The sequence below is a fragment of the Drosophila serrata genome, unplaced genomic scaffold, assembly GCF_035046125.1.
Source record: "Drosophila serrata isolate PLE 108 unplaced genomic scaffold, ASM3504612v1 contig_382, whole genome shotgun sequence".
Classification (NCBI taxonomy): domain Eukaryota; kingdom Metazoa; phylum Arthropoda; class Insecta; order Diptera; family Drosophilidae; genus Drosophila; species Drosophila serrata.
Genome location: NW_028257280.1, coordinates 641,002 through 664,499, shown reverse-complemented (window position 1 = coordinate 664,499; position 23,498 = coordinate 641,002). Strand labels below are relative to the sequence as shown.

Below are 23,498 nucleotides of genomic sequence, written 5' to 3'. Positions count from 1 at the left end.
CTGACCTTATTTTCAGCCGGATGACAAAAACAAAAATTATTTTACGTTTTAGTTAGTCAAGGCTTTGTGGTTCGAGGGGCATATAGAAGTCACAAGCCACAAGTCCAAGGGTATTTAATAGAAACGAAGCAAGAAGGAAAACATTTTGTCTATTGTCTGAGCTTCATTTGATGTATGATGCCTAATTTATCAACAGTTCTATTTACATTTAATTGGATGCTGACTTAGCACTTTAGAATGCTATATCGCTATCCCCCAAGGTAAAGAACGGAATAATTATATTTTATCTTTTTGTTTATTGCATTTCAATAAGTTAGTTGATCATGCCGAAGGGCGCCTTGGAGTTCACGGGGACATAGAAGTCTCCGGCGACCATGTAGGCGTTGGTATCAGCGCCCATGCGGACGCTGCTGTAGCTGGAACCGCACTCATTGGCCACGGCCTCCTCGTAGTCGCCGCACTTCATGGTTCCGAAGTTGTCCTCAGCCACTGCCTCGGCGTAGTAGGTAGTGGAGCGTCCGTGGGAGCAGGCGCCGGTCACGTCCAGGGTGCATCCGGGCTGGGTCTTGCCTCCGTTGGGGTAGAAGGCTCCCTTACCGATGGGCTTCAGGAAACCGAGGTTTCCTCCATTGGTCTGAATGGACTCCACGTAATAGGCATCCTCGGAGTTCAGACGCTTGTTGGGCTTGTTGTAGCTGAAGAGGGGAAGGGCAGGGTCCAATCCCACAATGGTGTGCACCTGTCCGTCGGTGTTCTTGCCAGCGTATCCAGCAACGTGGGCACCCAGGCTGTGACCAATGACGTATAGATTACCCAGATCCATGCCGTAGTTGTCCTTCAGGAAGTTGATCATCTTGGCGACCTTCTTGCCGGTGGAGCCGACGGCCATGACAGAGGTGGCGTAGTCCACGGAACGGGCACGGGCCCAGTCGACGACGATCACGTTGTAGTCGCCCTTGGAGAGCCATGCACTACGGATGTCCTTGTTCATGCTGGCGGTGTAGCTCTGGGTCCAGCCGTGGATCACGAAACGGGTGGGATGGGCGGCATTGAAGTTGGAAGCATCCACGGACTTGGTGGTGGTGGTGATCTTCTTGCCCTTGGTGGGATTGGAAGAGGTGTACAGATAGAACTTGACGGGCACGGTGGTGAGGCCACGGTTTTCGAGCATCTCAGCTTCTTCCATCCACTTCTCGGCGACATCCATGTCCACCCACTCGAAGGAGCCGTCCTCCTGGGGCACGTACCAGCCGTTCTCGCCATTGACGCGCTCGGATTCAGCCAGAGGATAGGCCGAAGCTGGAAGGGATTGCAATTGTTAGTTGTTGGAAGGCATTGAGGCATTAGGTAGAGGACTCACCGGCCAGAGCACAGAGTGCCAGAATCAGGAAAGTCTTCATGTTGCAGTAGAGTGTCCCCAACTAATGGCTGGCCAGTGCGTGGAGGGGCTCTTTTATAGGTCCGATCGGGTCCCTGGGTGGCATACTTATCGGCATGCGATAAGATCGCGAGACAATACCTTGCCGCCTAGGAGGCACATATAATTAATCAGATAATTCTTTTTTAGGAACTTGAATCCGATGGGCATTTATCTGCTGATTGCCTTTTCAATTGCGCCATTTGCGTTTGAACTCTCGAGTGTTGTTGCAATTGGAAGTCATGATTAAGTCCCATCAAATCCTATAGATTCCAATGGAGTGCAATGGAATCCGCTGTAAGGAAGCACTACACGGGAATCACCTGTTGTTGCCTCTGTCACCTATTGATTACATTGGGAGGTGGCACACTCGAAAAACCCTCTTAATCCTCTGTAAGTCGGACTGAGTGGAATTAATTGTTGGTATCATTAAATGAGCATTTAATTCAACACTTGACTGCATTCTTGTACTCTGGGCTTCCGTTCGTTATCTTGGTCAGATGGTGGAATGAAGTCTACGGCTTTTTGTTTAATATATACGTGGGGTAAACAGGAAGCCAGTAAAGAGAGCTCACCTTGTTTATGTTATTTTGATCGAGAATTTCCTTAATCTTTAACGGAAGTTATTGCTGTAAGTTGCACTTAAAATAAGGTATAATTTTGGGGTTTATAAATTAGTATTTCAAGTTAAAGATGTGGAGCCTTTTGGTAGCTTCAAAGGCTCTAGAAGTTAATGAAGAACGCCAGGTAGCTTAATGCCATTTCATTTTCGACTCAGAAAAAGAATGTTTGATTTCCAATAGTAAAGTAAAAAAAAGACTTGTTTAATTTTTGATTGGTTTTCATTTTGTGAAATACAGCATACGTCGATATTTAACAGTTCTCTATTCCTTCTTCGTACTCAGATAAATTTGAAAAGGTTAAGAAATCGATTAGGTTTACAACAAGTTTCCCTGCTGACTATTTATTTCCACCGACCCTTTAATGAATTCATCAGACATTAACTCAATTTGGTATCGTTAATCGTTATATTTATTTAATCGCGATCATTTAGTTAATCATGCCGAAGGGCGCCTTGGAGTTCACGGGGACGTAGAAGTCACCGGCGACCATGTAGGCGTTGGTATCAGCGCCCATGCGGACGCTGCTGTAGCTGGAGCCACAGGACTTGGCCACAGCCTCCTCGTAGTCGCCGCACTTCATGGTTCCGAAGTTGTCCTGAGCCACGGCCTCGGCGTAGTAGGTAGTGGAGCGTCCGTGGGAGCAGGCGCCGGTCACGTCCAGGGGGCATCCGGGCTGGGTCTTGCCGCCGTTGGGGTAGAAGGCTCCCTTGCCGATGGGCTTCAGGAATCCCAGGGTTCCGCCGTTGGTCTGGATGGACTCCACGTAGTAGGCATCCTCGGAGTTGAGGCGCTTGTTGGGCTTGTTGTAGCTGAAGAGGGGAAGGGCAGGGTCCAATCCCACAATGGTGTGCACCTGTCCGTCGGTGTTCTTGCCAGCGTATCCAGCAACGTGGGCACCCAGGCTGTGACCAATGACGTACAGATTACCCAGATCCAGGCCGTGGTTGTCCTTCAAGAAGTTGATCATCTTGGCGACCTTCTTGCCGGTGGAGGCGACGGCCATGACAGAGGTGGCGTAGTCCACGGAACGGGCACGGGCCCAGTCCACGATGATGATGTTGTAGTCGCCGTGGGAGAGGAAGGCATTGCGAATGTCCTTGTTCATGCTGTTGACATAGCTCTGGGTCCAGCCGTGGATCACGAAACGGGTGGGATGGGCGGCATTGAAGTTGGAGCCACTGATCGACTTGGTGGTGGTGGTGATCTTCTTGCCCTTGGTGGGGTTGGACGAGGTGTACAAATAGAAGCTCACCGGCACGGTGGTCAGACCGCGACCCTCCATCTTCTCGGCCTCATCCATCCACTCCTCGGCGACGTCCATGTCCACCCACTCGAATGAGCCGTCCAACTGGGGAACGTACCAGCCGTTCTCGCCATTGACGCGCTCGGATTCCTCCAGAGCAAAGGCCGATGCTGGGGGCATAAGGAGTATTGTTAGTAATTGGAGGGTTCTGAGGGATTGTTTAGAGGACTTACCGGCCAGCGCGAAGATTGCCAGAATCAGGAAAGTTTTCATATTGTGTAGAGTCCACAACTGATGGCTAAGTCGATCGTTGCGCGTTCTTATATAGCTCCCAGTGTGGTCGACTTATCGGTGGCCGTTTAGATCGGATAGCTCTATTTTGTCTGACTTGGAGGTATGCTTCATAAGTATAGGTGCTGATTTAGGTATAGGTGTAGGTGTATTAAAATTAATCTGATAAGTTTGCCCAGTGCAAGTGCTTTTTTTTCTGGAACTCCGAATCTGATGGGCATTTATCTACTGATTGGCTTTCAATGGCACAGCTGGACAGGTGAAATCTATATTATATAGTAGGAAATCTATGTTATAGTATAAGTTCAGACAGATACGCATTTAATTTATGCGTTCCTTAAGAGAGGGAAATAGGGGTGTATCAGGTCTAGAGACTTTAAAATATTTTAAACATAACTTAGCTATTACATTTTGATTTGGATAATGCTTAAAAACAATCAAATATATTATCCTTTCTTACCTGTGAAATGTAATATAAATATAATATTCACTCGTAATTTATTAAAATCAATTTTAAACGGATATCGGGTACAAATAATTGAGCTTTTTATGAGGCATTCAAGTGGCCATCAAAAAGGTTGCCTACTTTGCGGCATTTATCTTATTAAGCGACCCCGCATGCCACAGTTAATCAACCATCGCCCATCATCGAGGATTAATTCAATTAATAACGCAAATATGAACACGACCGAGGACCGCAGGCCTCCCACGACTTTTCAGTTTATTATATTTACGTGGGGCATAGCCTTTGTATACACAGGACCACAACAAAGCAGGAGCAGGAGCAGGAGCAGGAGCCGGGGCAGGAGCAATGGCCACCGAAAACTCGATGGCACAATCAATGAACATTTTCGAATTAATCGCATTTTGAAAAAGTGTCGCATTTCGCGATGAGGCACGTGTCCTCCTGCTGATTAGGCAAATTAAATGAAAACAGCGGGATATCTTGCAATGGAATTGCTATCCCCACATCGCTGTGTATAATTTCTAAGAATTATGTCACCCGAGTGACCTTAAAAGCCACAAGGCAATTCAAGGGCTTAAATCGCATTTGTTGACCCGCTTCAAGCCACAAATCACTGGCCAAAACCACACACCACATTTATTTATATATTTATATATAAGATGAGGTAGGAACCTCACTGCCGTTGGGCCGCAATAAAATTCAATTTCACACAGGAGTCCTGCAAGAAACAATAAACTTGTCAGCCCATAAATAAGGACAAGAGCCAAATAAAATTGTTCTTTCTTTACTGTTTGTGGTTTTTGGTTCAGGGTGAAGGTCAAGGAAGGCCCTTATCTGTCTGGGGTGCTCCAAAGTGCTCCCAAAAATATCCTATCATATGATTAGCAGTAGGCAGGGGCACAACTCGAGTCCCGTCCAGCTGCACATACTCAGCCCGAAATACTTGGCATACTCGAGGGCTAATTGGGCCACGAGGACAACGCACACAGAAGCCTCCCTAGGGAGCCAAATGGTTTCCTATTTAAATACCAACAGGAGGCGGGTTGGTTGGATGGAATTTCCAGCAACTACAATTTGTATTGTACATATATAATATATGTTATATATTGTACTCGGTCGTAGGGGCTGTTGACTCTTGCCGGCTGCTCATTAATTATAATTACAAACATGCCGCAAAAAGTGACAGAAATGCTTCTTCTGACGAAAGATATTTGTGTCTGAGGTTGCACTGCGACAATTATTCATAATTCTTATCAAAATATTCGTCAGAATGATAGTTTGAAATGGTTTTTTCACTTTAAATAATCAGTTAACTCGTTGGAATTCTAAACGAATAACAAACAGCTTAACAAGTACTTGGAAGATTTTATTTTATGATTAAAATTCACTTCAAATTATAAATAAAAACTTTGACTACGTTCATTCTAACATTTATAATTATTGTATTTAATATAATAATCCTATAATAGTTTGAAGCTTTGTTTTTACTTGGTATCTCTAAGAATCAAGTATTTTTACTTAATAAGTTTAACCCGTTTTTTGTGCCAGTGAAGAGTTCATCAAACGATTGAGGCAGTCATAAATGTCATTCTGGCAAAAAGGCAAACATGGCCGGAAGAGTTCTCTTGGTTTTTGGCTTTAAGTCAAAGATGTTTCGTTGGTTTTTGGCTGAGCAAATATTTAGTTGCAATGCTGCTCAGGAGGAGGAAGCAGCCTTTCAAGGCATTCAAAAACCAGCTGGATACCAAGCAAACCTGTGCTGCTTTAACCTTATTTGAGTTAAATTCTATGTTCCGGACGAAGGGTTTTCCAGCTTTCCAGACAAATTTTCCGGCTTGAGTCACATGAATTGTGTCCTAATCTTGGGCTTTCTTTTAAATACATTTCTCGCTAGCCTTTTTACAGCACTTTTTCGCTTTGCTTGAGGGAAAATTGAATTTATGAAATACCATTTTTCGCTACCTGTTCTTTCTTTTTATTTTTTGGGGGGTTGAAAAGAAAAGGCCTCTCGCGGGCTTAGCTTAAAAGCACGCTAAACAAAATTATGGCGCCAACTAAGCCCAAAAATGTGATTTGCTGCCGCCGCTACCGTTTTTCCTTGGAAAATCTAAGACGTTATTAGGTTTTTCTCAATGCCGCACATATCCACAGCTTGTACGTGATTTCTTGTCAATATTTTGCATTTTATTTTATTACCAGCATTATTTTCATGTTCCTCCATGCCCAGAGTAGCCTGTGGCGTTCTCTTTCATTTTAATTTGGATTTGTTGCCTCCGCATTTTTATGTTCTATAGGTGCCTTTTCTTTGGGTTTTTTCCAATGTACGACGATGTAATTATTTGCGTGATTTTGGCATTCGGCGCACACATTTTTTCCATGTCTTCTTAATATAAAATTGATGAGTTGTTCATTAATCAAGAGTGTCGGCTGGTTGTAGCAGAAAGAAGTTTCGATTGCCACTCGGAAGGTTCAATAATATGGCCTCATTCCGTAGGCATGAAATTCTTGGGGAATTCGGAAAGGTGTGTTTACTTTAGGGATTTAAATTATGTGTTCCTCAGAGGGTAGAATGTACGAGTAAATTATTCAACTCTTCAGTTTTCTTCTCTAATATTCATTATTTTTCCTAATATTTATAACTTAACAACTAAATTGAGTAAGTAAATAAATTTAGTGTGGATAACACTTACAGAATGTTATTATTAAATCCCAAAGGGAATATAATTTCATACTGCTTATCGGCATTTTCGGCACGATAGCCTGCATATTGGGAATTACAGAAATCTCAGAACATAAATTTATTTGAAGAACATTAATGAATAAATTCTTAAACTTTCTGTGACCCAAGACATAAACGGAAATGGGTACGAAATGCCAATAAGTAATGTCAAACATTTCAAATCCGCTGAAATGTGAATGGGGAAGGAATGTGCCAGGATAATTGATAAAAAACAAAAACACATACAACAAAATTAAAGAAGGACTCAGTCACACGCTCATCCTCATTACTGCGTGGAGATAAGCAATTTACCCACTTGATAACCTTATCCTGTCCTTGAGGGGGCGGACGTGTCCTTCTGGTTGGGTGCCGCTCATCTGTCAGTGTTTGTCAGAGTTCATTCGACGGGATATTAAAACGAAGTGAGTCCGGGAAATCAAATGATATGGAATTAAATGACTCGCAGCATCGGAAGGCCCAAGTTTAAATTACTTTTCGGTTTCTCACATATGTTAAAACGACTTTTTTTCGGCTTCGACTGGAGTTTCCGACTTTTAAATGCCAACCCAGGAAACGGAAATGCTGTCGATGGTCTGAATTAAGAGGAGTTTGTTTTACATATTGCTCAAGTTTAGTAACCATTTTACTTTAAGTAAGAGAAAAACAACATTTTACACTTTACCTAGTTTTTTACTTTACAATTTTCTTAAAAGTTTATGCTTAACCATTTAATTAAAGTATTATTTTTAGCTTATATAGGATGTATGAGTATATTTATATTTATTATACCGAAACCCCCCGAAAAGTATGCCAAGCATTTTGGTATGAAAATGTAATGGAAAATATTAAGTAGCCGCCATGGAGTACAGTATGGGTTTTACTAAGTGGTCTAATTATAGCCACAAATTACAGCTACACTGAGGGAAACTAATTGGTTTAAATGTACTATATTTTCAAGCCTGAGAAATGTATTAAAGGTCCTGATCAAAGATAGCTTAAAATCATATAATAGCTATGACAATGACTTTTCCCCTTGAAGTGCATTCCTATCTTTTGCCTCTAAATTTCATTAAATTAAATAATTCCAACTTTCAGCTCTTAAAATAAATTATTATCCCCACTCGAAGCCGAGTTTCCTTACTTATTATTTCTCTTTGTGCGTGTGCTTGCAGATGCCAACTTTGAAGAGTCTGGATTTGGGGCCAGAATGCTGAGGGCGACCGTCAAAGTTTAAAGGACTTGGTTTGAGTTGGCTTGAGAGTTAGCGGTGGTGGCCCCATTGCGAACGTCAACGATACCCACTTGAATGGAGCTTGACAAAGATTTGGGCTTTGAGCGGAGCCGCCGATTGCTGCCGGAGGGCGACGAGCGGCTTTACTACATTGAGCCGCAGCAGCCGTTGCTGCGGAATGAGGAGGATGACTATCTGGACTCCGCCTCCCTGCTGTACAATGCCACCAAACGGCTGGCGGAGGTCGACGGCGGCTCCACCACGACCATTCCGCTCCTTTTCCCCGAGCTGGACGAGTCCTTTAACGTCACCATCCTGATGAACTTCAGCTGCGACGTCACGGATGACTCGGAGTCCGGTGACCTGTGGTCCAGCGTCTACTTCAAGAGCGCCGTCTACCTGCTGTACATTCCCATCTTCATGTTCGCCCTGCTGGGCAACGGCACCGTCTGCTACATTGTCCAGGCTACGCCGCGCATGCGGACCGTCACCAATTACTTCATAGCCAACCTGGCCCTGGGCGACATCCTGATGTCCCTGTTCTGCGTCCCCTCGTCCTTCATCTCGATCTATATCCTGAATTACTGGCCCTTTGGCATAGTGCTTTGCCACTTTGTGAACTACTCGCAGGCGGTCTCTGTGCTCGTCACCGCCTATACCCTGGTGGCCATCAGTATCGATCGCTATATAGCCATCATGTGGCCCCTGAAGCCAAGGATCACAAAGAGGTAAGTTGGAGTTAGAATAGGATTAGAATATATACTTCCTTTTATAGCAGCAACTATGACCCAAAGGTTTCCCTTTAAACGCATGAACAATTCAACCTAGTAACCATAAAAAGGCATTTAATAAATTCATGATTATTACATTTTACTTGCAAATAATATAAATATTTGTGGAGGTATGTTTCTGTGGAAAATATCCTGCAAAAGGCTAAATAATTCGAATTGAAATTAAAGCAGAATTAATGGTAATTTAAATGAATAAATACCTTGGTAGCTTGGTTCTATGAAATTATACTCATCATATGTATATGTATACTCATATCAAGAATGCAATTTAAATTATGTTTAAATAGATTTCATTTATTTTTCTATTGAAGTAAGAGAAAGCCTCAGTTTTATTATTTATATAAAAGTAGGTCTTCCACTATCTTTCCCGCCCTTTTCAGAGGCGTTGTCCCCTCCCTTAAATAGCTTTTCCAACTGTTTTAGTTCAAGTGGCAAGTGGCGGGACTCCGAGTGGCGTGCCTTGACACCGTTAAGTGACCGCTGGGGCTACTTTCACTACCCTTCTCGCTGACACTTTCCACTTGACCCCAAGCCGTCTCCTGGGAGTAGGCCATGAGTGGCTCCCGGCTCGTGTTAATTGGTTTAAATAGTAATCCGAGACTCTGACGCGGCGGCATTTGCTCAAAATCCAAAGCAGCCATCGTCCGGCTGCATGGCAAACGTCAATTGGTTTGGTAATGAGAGACGGCTCCCTCATCCCGGTGTGTGTCACTCCACTGACATCCATCTCATCTCCCGCCGAGTTTGGAGCACCGGCTGGCATGAGTATTTTTCGCTCGAGCTGCTCCTAATGGAGATTACGGGGAAAGGGGCTGGTAGGAGCAGAAAGTGCGCGAGAAGTAATATGTTTGCACAGAGCAAAAATATTTGAAAAGTATAAATAATACATATTTTTAAATGGCTTTGAAGGCTTCTTTAAAGCCGGAATGTATTGTACTTCTTATTATTTTTAAATTACTAGTATTTATTTAAATACATTTCGAATAGTTCAAGACTTAATAATCATATAACAAAGGGCTTCAAATTTCTCTCTCTGCCTGCCATTGGCTTACTAACCCACTGACGTCAATGTTTGCATATGTTCATGGTGGGAGCCGACAGCCATCCTTCGTGTTGTTTGCAAATATTTGTGGCGACATTAAAGCAAATACCGCTGATAATTATTCAACATGACTGTGCGTAGCTACCGCAAGGCGGTAAGCGGTCCTCAGCCGAAACCCTACCGCTTAATGCTGCTAAGTGCCAAGTGCTTAATGCCGCTTATCATGCTCACAGGCGGCCGGAAAAGCGGTTTTCAGCCAAAGCCCAGAGCATTACTCATACGCCACGTTGAGGGACAGGAATTTGTTTGGCAGAACTGCTTTAGAATTTATGAGCGCACTTTTTGCAGGCAACTGGATTCACTGACTGATGACTTTAAATAACAGACTTTTTAAATATTTATCAGGGAATCAAATGTGCACTTACGAGGCCTCAACTTTGACCTTTTGGAGTAATGCCAAATATGAAGCGTTATATGTTTTGTTTGAAATTGGAATAAATAAAATAAAGTAAAGTAATCTTATGTTTCAGGAAGGCTAATATTTTGATAAACTGTTGCAGATTTTAGGGAAAGGAAAGGAATTGCAGTTGGAAGTGACATATCCTAACTAATGTATGATGTATTTATCCTTACAGATATGCCAAGTTCATCATAAGCGGCATTTGGTTCATAGCCCTGGCCACCGCCTTTCCCATTCCGCTCGTCTCCCGCCTCGTCCAGCCGCCGTCACCGTGGCACCAGAAGTGCGACAAGTGAGTAACGCTTTAGTGCTAATAATAACATACACTGGGAAAAATATAAAAGAAATTGATACACCATAAAATATACACAACATAAGTGTTAAATATCCTTTCAGCATAACATTTCTTAATACCAGTTGAAATGAATACCAATTTTTAAGGATAAAACATGGAAAAACGCTTCATATTAGTCACTTATTTTTAATGCAACATTTGTATTCCTCATACCCTAAATGTAAATGCTAAATATGAATCCTTTCTTAAATAAATACTTTTATACCCTAGCATTTCAGTCAAAAGCATAAAACTAAGTAAAGGAGTCATTTCCGACCCTATAAATCATATATATTCGTGAGCAGCATCAGCAGGCGAATCTTTCTGGCTATCTCCGGCAAAAACAAAAATTTTCAAAATAATTTCCATTTATTTTAATAAATAAAATATTGAAAAATCGGCAAAAAATTAAATTTTTTTAATTTTTAGATCAAGTATGCAGATCTATTAACCTTTAGAAAATTGACCTACGAACGCTTTCCGAATTGAATTTAATTCATTTTTGACTTAGTTATGATGGATTTTCTCTGCAAAATATAGAAGTTATAGTTTCCTTTTTTGTTTCGAGTGCCTTATGTGGACGAATCCAAGAATATTTGTGGCTCTTCACGACTTAATGGAAGTGACTCCGTGCCAAGACGGATGTGGCGGGCATTAGGCCTAACTGCCACAATTCCAAGGAATTTCAGCTTGAAAAGAAAACAGGGATCAGACTTGACTCTAGTGGAGCACAAATAAGATATATTACACACATTTTTCCGCTTTTGCTTTCCCTCATCAAGTCGGGGGAGAAAAGCGGGCGAGTATTTTTAACTTTTGCCAGGATAATGCGAATGCAAATACGACTCTCATCTGCAGGCTACATTTGCTTTTCCCAACTGAGTTCAACTATGCTGAAAGTCATCTCTAATTGCAACAGCAGGACAATGTCCAGAGTCCGGAGCAGAGAGACGCTTAGCATAAAAATGTAATTGCACACTCATCCGTAAGGGCCAGGACACTTTCCGGAATGGGGATAGCCTTTTAGTCCGTTGTGACAGTTTATTTTGGCCGCCCACATAACTGTCCACTCGAAACTAATGCACTGCCCCCTCTTGTGTTGCTCTTTTCATGCGAAATCCTTTGTGCGTGACGGGCGCATCCATCAGATACATCTGCCGCGAAATGTGGCCAGAGCGGAACCAGGAGTACTACTACACGCTGTCCCTGTTCACTCTGCAGTTCGTCGTCCCGCTGCTGGTGCTCATCTACACGTACACCCGCATCGCCATCCGAGTCTGGGGCAAGCGGCCTCCGGGCGAGGCGGAGACCTCGCGCGACCAGCGGATGGCACGCTCCAAGCGCAAGGTGAGTCCACTCCCAGTAACCCTTCCCCTTTGGATGCCCCCACCTCTATTAGACCGCAAAAACTAATTTGGTCGCCAAATGGACCAGGTCCATTAGGGAAGGGTTTTCGGTTAAGAGGCACAATATATAAATTGGATATTTAACATATGGTGGTGGTCGGTTCATGGGGGCATTTATTCTGCTATCTTTGCCAAGAACTGTAAGAAAACGAAAAGTAAAAGTCAAGGGAATCAACTTATAAATAAAGATCTTCCTTAGGAATTCTCTACTTTAAGGCATTGACAGTCTTTGCTCCGTTTTATTCCTGTCCAGACATTTGTGAAACGCTTTGCTGAATAATCGAAAGTGCTGAAAAAAAGATAGAAACATTGTTAATTGAATGCTGTAGCACGAATGAATGGGGGAATTGAAGGTTACTTCTTAGAATTTAAATGAAGTGGAAGAGAAATTAACTTACGCCTCGAACTGAAAGAATTCAGTCAGTTAAGAGTAATTATTGGGAAATATTTGTGGGTGCTTATGTCAAGAAATGTTTATTTAACAAATAACATCATCTTGGGATACATCTTATGTAAAAATTACAAAAAAAAACCTTATATTTGCTATTGTCTCAACATTGCAAATATAATAACTACCCTTATTAACTTGATCATTTAGTAGGGCCCCAAAATATGTTATTTATATTATTATCATTTAAAATAAAAGAGAAGACAGCAATTAGTTTGATCAACTATACTTACTTATACAATGTTTATAATTTGCTTGCATAATTCCAACCACCAAATGCACTTAACCCTTCTTTTTCTGGTGTTTCTGTTGACTCTGGAGTTTAACCCCAATCGCAACAGCACCTTGCCACTGCCACAACTGCCTCGATCGGCAGTCAATGACAAGCCTCGCCACTTGTTGGAGGAGTTGCTGCTCCAAGTGAACTCAGACTCAAGACTCGAGTTAAAGTCAAAAGCGGAGCTGGGACCAAACTGAGCCATCAAGCAGGCGGAGATCTGTGTGTGTGGAAACGGCAACCAAGACGACGACGACAGCTGTCGAAGCAGCTTCAATCTTCAAATTGATTTTGCATTTTTTTACGGCGAAGAAAACCCGGGGTCAATGGGGAGCAAGCGTGGCAAGGCTGGCGGCTTCCTGCTCCTCACAGTGGTGTTTCCCTGACTTTCTGAATGGGTATAGAGGTTTCGAAAAGGGGTTTATACTTTTACTTATGGAAATATATATTCCTTAAACTGACACAGAAAATCCTTTCCTTGCTTCAAAAGTGAACTTGGTGGCAGTGATTTTAATGACTTCATGTGTAAGAGCATTTATAGCATCGACTTTTGTTTCACATTTCTTAGATTTTCGAGTTTTTGGTTGATTTTGGGCCGTGGCAGCATGCCAAATAGCATGTAATGCTCACATAATCGCCAGGCAGCAAGCAACAGGCACGGCCACTATTTACAATATTTACAATATTTACAATAAACTTGCGCGCCTCAGGTTTCGGGTGAAGTAAATGAGAAAAGATTTATGGGGTGCATGTGTCTTGGTACTTGGTACTTACCCGAACCCGCCTGCAGGCCTCCAACTGCGACTGGAATTGCCATCCAATACAGCATCTTGTGTGATCTTCCAGGAAATCAATTGCCATTGGGGTTGGGGGTGGAGGACCACGTAACCACTTTGGTTGTCAAACGAGCCCCCAAAGTCGATGGCCAATTGTGCAGCTGAGAAAATAATATAAAAAAACAAAAATAGGGAAAAACCTGAAAGCCAGTTGGTCTGGGCCTGGACCAGAGTGTGAATTTGCCTTGTGCTGGCAACGACCTTTCCCAGAGACAGCTGTTTCAATGGCCAGGAGATTCCCCTTTGATTTAAGCCAAAACTTCACGTATGAAGACAACAAGTTATGCCACTTTAAGCCCTACTTTGGCTTAAGCCGCAGACTCTGATGGCTTCACCACCAGCCAGGCCCAGTAATTATAATCGCCATATTTGAGGGTGGCCATCAGTGGAAGCCGCATGACTGGACAATCCGTACGTAAGACAACCTGGGACAGGGACAGGGACAGGAACCGGGACGGGACGGGATGGGACTTCAAACTGAAAGCAAGAAAAACACAATTGCTGACAGTTTTTCGCCCACCGCTGTGCAATGTTACCCAATTCGAGCCCAAGGCGATGCGGCCACTTCATCTGCCATTCACTTTTCTGAGATGCAGTGGCTCTGCTCCATCCGATCCCTGACCATCCTGCCGGGCTTGCTGCTCGTTGCCCAAAAAGTAGCTGCAAATGGTTATTTGGTTACTTAACCCCGGCAACAATTTCGCTGACTTGGATTTTTCTCATTTTCTCATGCCTGCGACTGCTCTCCCTTCTGCCATCCGACGTCCAGCGTTGACAATTTCCTCCTTGAGTCTTACGTCGTTCAAACATTACATTTGGCAGCTGAAATGATTAGCAAATTGCCCGCGCTCTCTGTCCCCATGGGACCTCGGTGCGGTGGTTTCCTTGAAAATTGCAATCGTAATTGTCGCCTCCTTGTCAAAAGTCGATTGAAAATTACACATTTATTGGGTAATCTTTAAATTAATTATGGTTGTGTTTGCCAACGGTGAGGAAAGGGGGCAACCTGGCGTATACGTGATGTATTTTTCCAAGGGACTTCTTTAAGAGAAATCTTGAGTTTAATTTGTAAGCGTAATAGTTGAAGAAAATAATTGCAATTAGTTATAAAGAGCAGTTTTAATGACATCGTTATTTTTAGGGGGCTCATGAACAGGAAGGGGAATACCTGGCGTATACGTGATTTTTTTGCTTAAAGGGGAACTTTAGTAAATGGCACACTTAATACTTTTGTTAAGTCTAAACACGTTATAATTGCTGGAAAATAATTAACTCGATTAGTTTATATTCCTTTAAAAAAATACTTCAAATTATATCATTGAGAAGCAAGTTTATTCTTCATCTTATTTTATAAAAGGTTTATGATAATCATAGGGTATTATAATTTTTAGTCAGAAGCTTGAAACTAAGTGAAGGAGCAACTAATTTAAAACTTTGATATATAGAAAAAGTTGTCATCTTCAAATATGAATATAAATGGATTCAAAAAGAGCGAAAATTTTAAGTTTAGTTATGTTTGTTTCTCGATACCAAACTATATTTCAATTGCAAACTACAATGTTATACATATAAACCTTGATTTGCCGAAGCTAGTTTTCTTTCTTGTAATTTATCCACTTAGTTTGATTTTTTTAAACAAAACTAAAACCTTTATGTGAGCTTGGTATTGCCAACAGAAAGAAAGCTTCTAAATCACAACTTCTTCTTTTATTCCATTTGTCTTACGTCAAATCCGTTTTATTATGGCACAAATGAAATAAAAATAAATTCGCATTCGCTTTTGCTTTTGCTTTTGCTTTTGCTTTTGCTTGTGCTTTTGCTCTGCTGTTGCTTTTGTCAATATTTGTCAAGTGTTTCCTAAAATCGTTTGCACGAGTTGCAAATCACAGGCCATCATCTAATTGCTGGGAAACACAGACACCTTCGAGCGGGGCGAAACAATCAGCCGAATAATATTATTGCTGACTTGGGTCGATGACACTTCATAGCGATTGCGCCTTTGGATTGAGTCGAGTATCGGGTATGACTTCTCCTCGTTTCTTTTTTTATTTATTTTTGCACAACCAACTATTATCGATCGGCGGTGGCAGCTGGCCAACGCCACCGAATCTGCATCGACATCGACATCACCATCGCCATCGCCATCGGCATTTGCATCAGAGCCAGACTGCGTTTTGTCACTAATGTGTAATGTGTAGGAAACGCGGCTCATTTGGCGCGATTGCTTCTTGTTTGCTGGCAAATCGTTAATTGCATAATTGACTGCAAGAGGCGTAACTCACGGCCCGAAAGTCGTCATGTATTGGATTGGCCATCGTCATCATCATCATCATCATCATCATGATCGTCGGCTCTCGTCTTAGCTGTTGGAGTCGTCCTCCCAATGCCTGGTCATGGCGCTGGAGACGCAGCCAAGAGACTGATGTGCCATGGGCAGGTCCGGGTGCGGGTCTTCCATGCCAAAAACAGGGGGCGCGGCAGCAGTCCAATCTGCAACGGGTCCCCATTTCCACTATTTCTCTTTTTGTTTGTTGCATTTTATTACCCTTGGAGATGCTCTGAAGGAGACCGAGGTATTTGAGTTCGAATTAATATTTGGATAAATAAAAAATTAAATTAAGCATAAACTTTAAAGATTTGCTTAGCGGAAAGTTTGAATTTGAGGAGGTAACAAATATTATGACTTTATTATTTAGCAAGTTTACTCGAGAAAACTCTTTAAAATTGTACTGAAGGGTATTCCCCTCTTCGACACACTCTTTGATTTAATTATTCGAATGATGCTGCAGCCGAGGACTGATGTTGCAGCGGCGTCATCGTCTCTTCTCTTTCAACGGAATTGTGTTAAAATGTTAATTTCATGTTACGTAATCTGTGTCATATCCAGCCGGCAGAAAGGCAACCAGCCAGCCAGGCAGGCATTTGGCCAGCCAGCTGGAGCTGGGATTGGGATTGGGATTGGGATCTTCATCATCGCTTTAGCACAGCTCAGGCCATGGATACAATGGGGAGTGCATGTGAAAAAAGTGAGAGGATTCCCAGGCTTGGCCAGTGGCAGCACACACACTGGCACACTCCACACACACACCCACGCAGAGAGGGGAGTGCGGAGTGCACTTTGTGCGTTTTGTGGCAAATTAAAAGATAAAACCCACAGAAGGCAGCAGCTGCAGCAGCGGCAACAGGCTGCAATTAGTCTCCCTCTTCTTACCATTCGTTTATCTTGCAGTTTGCATCTTTCTTTGCCTTGGTACTTCCCCCTCTGAAATTCCGCTTTGTTGTTTCCCTTTGTAAGTCTCTTTAAACCCTTCCGTGTCATTGATTAATTTCCACCCAATTTATTTTTGGTCCAAATGTATACACCGAATGCTTGCACAAAAGGATTTTAGACTTTTCGACAAAGTCAAATTGCATAGCTTTCAGAATATAATTTAAGCATGTTTGAATGGATATCGGATGGTTCTCCCCATGAGTTCATATTTACTTCCACTACAAATATACTTACCTTTAGTATTTACTATTTATTGACCGTAGATCCCATCACTTGAACTAATAGACGGCAAACTTTGTCCCAATATTGACACTCTTATTTCGCCATCATTAATGCAGGAGTCAAACTAATAGTTCCGAGTCTTTGCGGATGGATGGATCATTAAGGGCATTGCATAATGAATCGACAGTCGGTAGTCCATTAATTATGGAACAAACACGTAGCAAGACATTAACATTAAGAGTGGACTTTATGGTCGTGTGCTCTTCTCCCGAGAGCTCTGTGCTCGTCCTCGGGCATAACATTTATCAGCCTGCCAATTTGGGCCATTCGTTCGTTGGTTCGTTCGGTAATTTCAGATTAAATCAATAAAACTAAATGTTGTGTTTATTGTGGCGCAACATCCAGGAGTTTGTAGTCCATAAATCAGGCAATTAATGCTCAACACTCTCATGGGGAAGGCCAGGCCGAGCTGGTATGTAAATAGCTTACAGTTCGGTTTGGGTAATTATATTGGGGGATATATTTAAGTATCGTATAGTTGAGTTTAAAGATTATTAAAGAGGAATATAGTTACAACTCTATGGGAGTTATTCTAGCCATATCTCTCTGGTTCCTAGTTCCCAAAATTGTGACTTAATTCCAGTAGTTTTCTGGCCATCTTTGTCATGACTTGCACCATCAGATTTGTTGGCCAGGAGAGTTGGCTCAAGTTGGCTTCATCTTGGCCGACAGCTGTGGCTGCATCGCAACTGCTGGCTGTCTCTGATGCTTTTGTTGCCTGTTGTTGCATGAGATAACATCTGTCCGCCCCCCGTTTCTTTCCTTTTTTTACCTGATGCTCCTCCACCTCATCCTCCTCTCACCTGTCTGTTTGTGCTTGTTTGTCGGCTGCGTTTGTTTCATTTGTTCGCTTGTTTGTTTGCTCGCTTGTCTCGCTGGCGTCCGAACAAGTTTATTCTACAAAAGTGAAAGGTATTGGACGGGGCAGTCACCGAGTATGAGTCCGAGTACGAGCACCCAGTATGAATGTCGTCTGCCAGAAATGTGTGTCAGTGACGCACTAAAAACCGATCACCATGAATGCGAGTGCCTCTAATGAAGATGCCTCCCCAGAAGACAGCAGGGGGTCACAGTGCACTCTAATTACAGAGTTCTGAATAAAAAGAAAACATTTAAATATACTATACTTTAAGTTGCTACTATAAACTAGTATATTTTTATAGGAAGAAACTGGTAAATATCAATAGGTCTAGAAATCAATTTACTAAAATACAGCCAATTAAATATCAAAGCAAAAGTCTATTATAATACAATTATTTCTTAATATAATCTGGGGTATATATCTCCCCTCCCTGCTACCATGTACATCTGGGCAGGGTTACTTGCCTCTTAAGGTTATTGAATTAATCCAAGCTCAGTAACTCTCAATATGTAATAGAACCACATATGACCGCATCAAATGGCATCTGTTGCTTGGCAACATTGCGTATACGCCATGTATGGCTCGTGGCTGCAAATGAATGGGCTGTCCAGCTGGCTAACAAGCCAGCCAGCCAGCTGACCTAATGCAAAATGGGAATTCAAATTAGTAGTTGACCAAGGACGATGGCTTACAAATTGCAGTCTTGCTTCGACTCTGATTCTAACTATCTAATTACATAATACATTCATCATAACGAAGAGCAATGAAAGCAAATGAAAACCAATGAACGAAAGCGTTTTCCACCACCTTCATCACCTGAATCAAAAAGGTGGAAATGAAACAAGAGCACTTTAGGTGGGAACAATACAATTTGCTTGCTCAAGACTTCATCACTTAATGCCCTGTCATTACAAAGATCATCACGATGGATCTGCCTGCCCCAAAAGGGCAATTCACGCCACATTAACCCCGTTTTCGGGTTCGGGCCAGAAAGGTGTAACTGCATCCGTGTTCCAGGCCTCCAACCGGGTTGGGTGGGTTTTAATTAAAATGTGAACAACGAACAGCCAACAGCCTGGCGAATGGACAATGGCTGCTGGGCTTTTATTTATCTGTGAGGCCCACACCCTTTTTCCCCGTTTAATTTCTGTGGAATGATGGGTGATGGTTACACAGGGGAAAACCCGGAGGAGTTTTTCACTATAAAAAAGATAAGATTGATTTAGTTGATATTACGCTTAGAACAAGCTAGGTAAGCTAAGAAAGTAAATAAAAGGAATTTAAAGACAAAAAATAATAAGACAACTTAAAGGTATCAACTTTAGAAATCCAGACTTACTTCCTCTAGTTTTTATTTTCCAAAACGTAGCATTAAATTTCCCCACGAAAAGTACTTTAATGTGACTACTCTGATTTATGGGTTTTCCTTTCTGTGTAGCAATCAAAGGCACCAACAACAGGTGGTAGATGGTCGCTCTTGAGGTATGACAGTCACGAACACGGGATCACAAACAATTTAAATTGAAGTTTCCCCATTTTCCTCATCCCTCCTCGTCATTTCCCTCTTTCGCCATCGAAATATAATTCAAATTGATAAGCCGTCGCATAATGGGCCGACTCTTAATGACCAGTAGCCATCGGTGAAGTGGTGGCCACGGCGGGTTAGCATTAACACCACACTGCCTCCGTTGCCGGCTCGTTGTCGGTCTCCATTATCTCTTCTGGGGTTGGCACTTTAAACCCGTAATTAGTTTACACTTGCGGTAATTGCGGCATAAATCTTCAACTTGCCAAGTGTCGTAATACACACACAATCCCTATCGGTGTCCCTCGGGGGCGTCAGAGTGTGAGTTTCCACACACACTCACAGCCGAACTGGTGGACAACTTTATATCTGCATCCCTAGCCAGATCCCTTCCATTTCCCTGCTCCATTACAAGCTCTATTCCCATCCCTCAAAATGATTTGTGGCCTAAAGTGGGTCTGCCTGCCACATCGTACTCCGCCAAAGAAGTCACCATCTCTCTGGCGCATCTCTGGCAACGGGGACTCGGAAAAGTGAATCGAGTTAGAGCCCAGCGGCAGTGCAGCTGCACTTGGGGAAAAATAGTTGTTTAATTTTAAATAGAGTGTCCGGATTTATAGGCTAATATAACACATATAAAACTTTGGTGTATTAAAGTTACTTCTGAGTTTCAGTAGCATTTTCAAATGTTAATACAGTCTTGGTATTTCCTAAAGACTCAGTCTAAGTCTCTGCTAGTCTCACCTTCTCTTTCAATTACTGATCTTAAAACCCTTAACTTTAACAAAGATTTCTTTAAAGGGGCTCCTGTCTTAGCCTCGGTCATAGTTTATTAATATCCCGACTTACTCTTTTTACAACTTTTAAAGTAATCATGTTTTACCCCAAATTCCTCCCAGTGTCCACAACTTGTGGTTGTGTCTCTTTTTTTGTGATTCGCTCGAGTTGGGCTGTTGTCACGCCATTTTCGAATAAACAGCGCCAACTGTAAATACAATTTCTATCCCGACTGCAAATAAAACCATGAGCATGGCTCCCCAGACTCGCAGAGCCACAGCAACCTCCCGGAGCTTGTTGCTCTTCTTCGATGGCGGTGCAGAGGCGGAGAAGTGGCGCTTGGCTCCATTTGGCTAGTGGTTCTCATGGCGGAAATAATATGGCCCTATCATGGCTCGGACCAGTTTCATGACACAGCATCTCCGCTCTGCTCCCCGCTCCCCGCTCCCCGCTCTACGGGTGATTGTCTTGATCCCGCTTTCCCAGCTTCAGCTTTTCCGAGCGGCGCGTGTGCGTCTGATGCTTTTATGGGTATTCGGGCATTCGGTGGGGCATTGTCGCCCGTTTTATGGGGCTATTAAGGTGTCGTCTGTGCGACTGTTGCCGCAATTGTACAATTGTCCCATTGTCTGCCCGGTACGGAAATGTCGCGTGCTGAGGGCTTCTCCCGCTCTGCCACATGCGGGTTAAATGATGAAGTCAATACCGCTTCGGAATTTCGGTTATTGGAAGTTCGAATGTGGCTCTATTTAGATACCTTTTTATTCCATTTCAATTCTGGAGATAAATATATTTGTTTAGAAATTAAATAAGACCATTACCTTCCTGTAAATGGTGGGTATTTTTTTTCAATTTCCGCCAAAGTATTTCTAATCCACTTCGGATGCAGCTTTGCAAATGAAAACCACAGCTCAAGCTTCAGAAACTTAATTGCATTTCTTGGTAATGGAAGATGTTAACAGAAAAACTATCAAAAAGGAGAGCAAAGAAAAAAGCGAATAAATTGGCTGGGAAAATGTTTTTTGGTCACCCAACCACCGCTGAAACGTGAAAATGTGCGAAAGAAGCTTGCACTTTCTCCCTATTTCCCTCTCTCTCTCTATCTCGGAAAACCAACAGCGGTTCTGCATATACATATAAAGCAAAGATACAGATACAAGATACGGTTACCTCAGACAGCTGTCAGGCGACCACGAACAACGAAGGCACAGCACACGACGACGCGACGACCATGTGTATCCGTGAAATACAGATACTCGCTCTTGGCCAGCCGCCGTCGACACCAGTCAGCTTAATTAAAACGTGAGCAATTGGTGTAATGAGAGTGCCCGTTGATTAAAGCCGACTAGGTGCATCCACCGACTAGATTCACCTGGGGGCACGCATCGTCAAGAAGAGGCATTTGCAGTCAGAGATGGGATTGCTTTGATCGATATAACATATCGGTTTGATTGTCACATTTGGATAAAAAATACAGAAAACACAAAAATATCTACCAATGTTTAATATATGGATAGTATATGCATAGCTACAATGTATCTTCTCAAACCTAGTGGTCTCATCTCTATTTGCAATTGAAGTTGTTGAATGCATCCGAGAGATAAAACATATGCAACTGAGGCGGCACTCGTGCGGCAGCCAATTAGTGGGCGTGACCTAACTGGTCCGACAATGGACCCATTTAGCATAAATGCGTAAAAGTTAAGCGACAGCCAGGCAGGCCATCATATTCCACGGGGATGGAGGGATGGCTGCGGAGTTGCGTAACTTGGCTACCACGCGCGGAACGCTCGGGTGCATGCATATGCAGCATCCGTGAGATACGCGTTCGCGTTCGCTGCTGTGACTGAAATGCAAACATTATGCTAATGCCAAAGGCCACAAATTCACCCATTTCGAATCCATGGAATTCCATGGACCAGTAGCTGCATGGAAATTAGTCCTGCAAGCTTGTGGCTGCCAGCTTAACGGCTTTCACGCTTGTGGGGGTATTCAAGCTTGTCCGCCATTTCCTTATTTATATTTTGGTTGATTGTCAAAACTCTTTATATTTATATACAGTTAGCGCAGTGAAGGACTCCGAATGAAAGCTAATACTTCTTTAGCTTAGATATAAACAAATTGTATGTGCGTATACGTAATATTTTTGGGATTGCTATGCTAGTTCTTTATCTAATACTCTTGCAGGGTATTATTACTAATTCAGTCTGAAGCTTATAATAATTGCAAACTGCAAGGGTATTAAAAACTTCGACTTTCCAAAGTTAGCTTCCATTATTGGTCATTTATAAACTCGCCCACTATTTCGAAGCCTGTTAAACAAAATGTATTAAACTAAACCAAGGCTATGAAAATGCCAAAAGAATAAAAAACAGAAAACTAGTAAGAAAAACCTGTTGGATTACATGAAATAAAAGTTACAGCCAAGTGGCAAGCATTTTCATTTTGTAATCAAGTCCATCGAAGGCCTTGGAAAATTCTTCACCTAAAAATATAGAAAATTACGCAACCAAAACGAGAAATATATAAACATGAAAATAAAATGCATTATTTATGAGAAACTTCCTCAAGAGCTCAAACTTGCTTAGCTTAAAAGTGAGCCCAGATAATCCCAACTTAGTTGCTTGCATTAAATTTAACACAGGCAACTTAACATTTATTTTATGCCTGCTAACATCGAAAAAATTACCAGCATTAAAAGCATTAAGCTATCTTTTCTTGTCGATTTCTGCCCACGTTCCTAGCCGCCAACTCTTCCTGGAGGGCCAAGTCGTGGCCACAAAATGTATCTGGCCAAAAGAGCTGCGCCAGAGTATCTGGTGCCGCTGCTCTCCTCTTGTGCCCTGGGTGTGTGGCTTTGCCGGAGCACTTCCTGACACGTTTTCCCATTCGAAAGGTTAAATGTGGAGCCAGTTTTCTGGGACTCGGCGCCTCCTTCGCCTTGGCCAGACACTTTTTGTGGCAGACGGCAAACTTACGAGCTGCAACTGTGGCAAGGTCTGCAAGGTTAAAAGCGTCCAGCACTCGTCGTGAATGCGACCACTTCTTGCCTTTGGATCCATCCGATGGCGAGATGCTGGGATGCCGAGAGGCTGCGGCTGCTGGAAAATCTGTGAATCCAAATCGCACATCGAAACCAGTTCCACCAGTGACCTTTCGTGCCGAGCGCAATTTTCATAAGCCCCTAATCGAGCCGC

At 42.7% G+C, this 23,498-nt stretch overlaps 3 protein-coding genes across 4 annotated transcripts in view; 1 reads left to right on the top strand and 2 right to left on the bottom strand.

Moving 5' to 3' along the window:
- RYa-R (RYamide receptor) overlaps positions 1-23,498 on the top strand; it is a 64,374-nt gene that overhangs the window by 18,339 nt on the left and 22,537 nt on the right. For both annotated transcript variants that reach the window (XM_020956010.2, XM_086840045.1), the window contains exons 2-4: positions 7,932-8,718; positions 10,459-10,575; positions 11,766-11,964. In XM_020956010.2, the coding sequence (XP_020811669.2) occupies positions 8,066-8,718; positions 10,459-10,575; positions 11,766-11,964 (969 nt within the window). In that variant the 5' untranslated portion in view covers positions 7,932-8,065. The remainder of the gene's footprint in view (positions 1-7,931; positions 8,719-10,458; positions 10,576-11,765; positions 11,965-23,498) is intronic.
- LOC110186749 (phospholipase A1 VesT1.02-like) lies at positions 277-1,420 on the bottom strand. Its single transcript, XM_020956012.2, has 2 exons — positions 1,361-1,420; positions 277-1,299 (listed from the first exon to the last, which is right to left on the bottom strand). The coding sequence occupies exons 1-2, from the start codon at positions 1,398-1,400 to the stop codon at positions 314-316; spliced, it is 1,026 nt and encodes a 341-aa protein (XP_020811671.2). The 5' UTR covers positions 1,401-1,420; the 3' UTR covers positions 277-313.
- LOC110186750 (phospholipase A1 VesT1.02) lies at positions 2,434-3,610 on the bottom strand. Its single transcript, XM_020956013.2, has 2 exons — positions 3,517-3,610; positions 2,434-3,453 (listed from the first exon to the last, which is right to left on the bottom strand). Exons 1-2 carry the CDS (start codon positions 3,554-3,556, stop codon positions 2,468-2,470), a joined length of 1,026 nt encoding a protein of 341 aa, XP_020811672.2. The 5' UTR covers positions 3,557-3,610; the 3' UTR covers positions 2,434-2,467.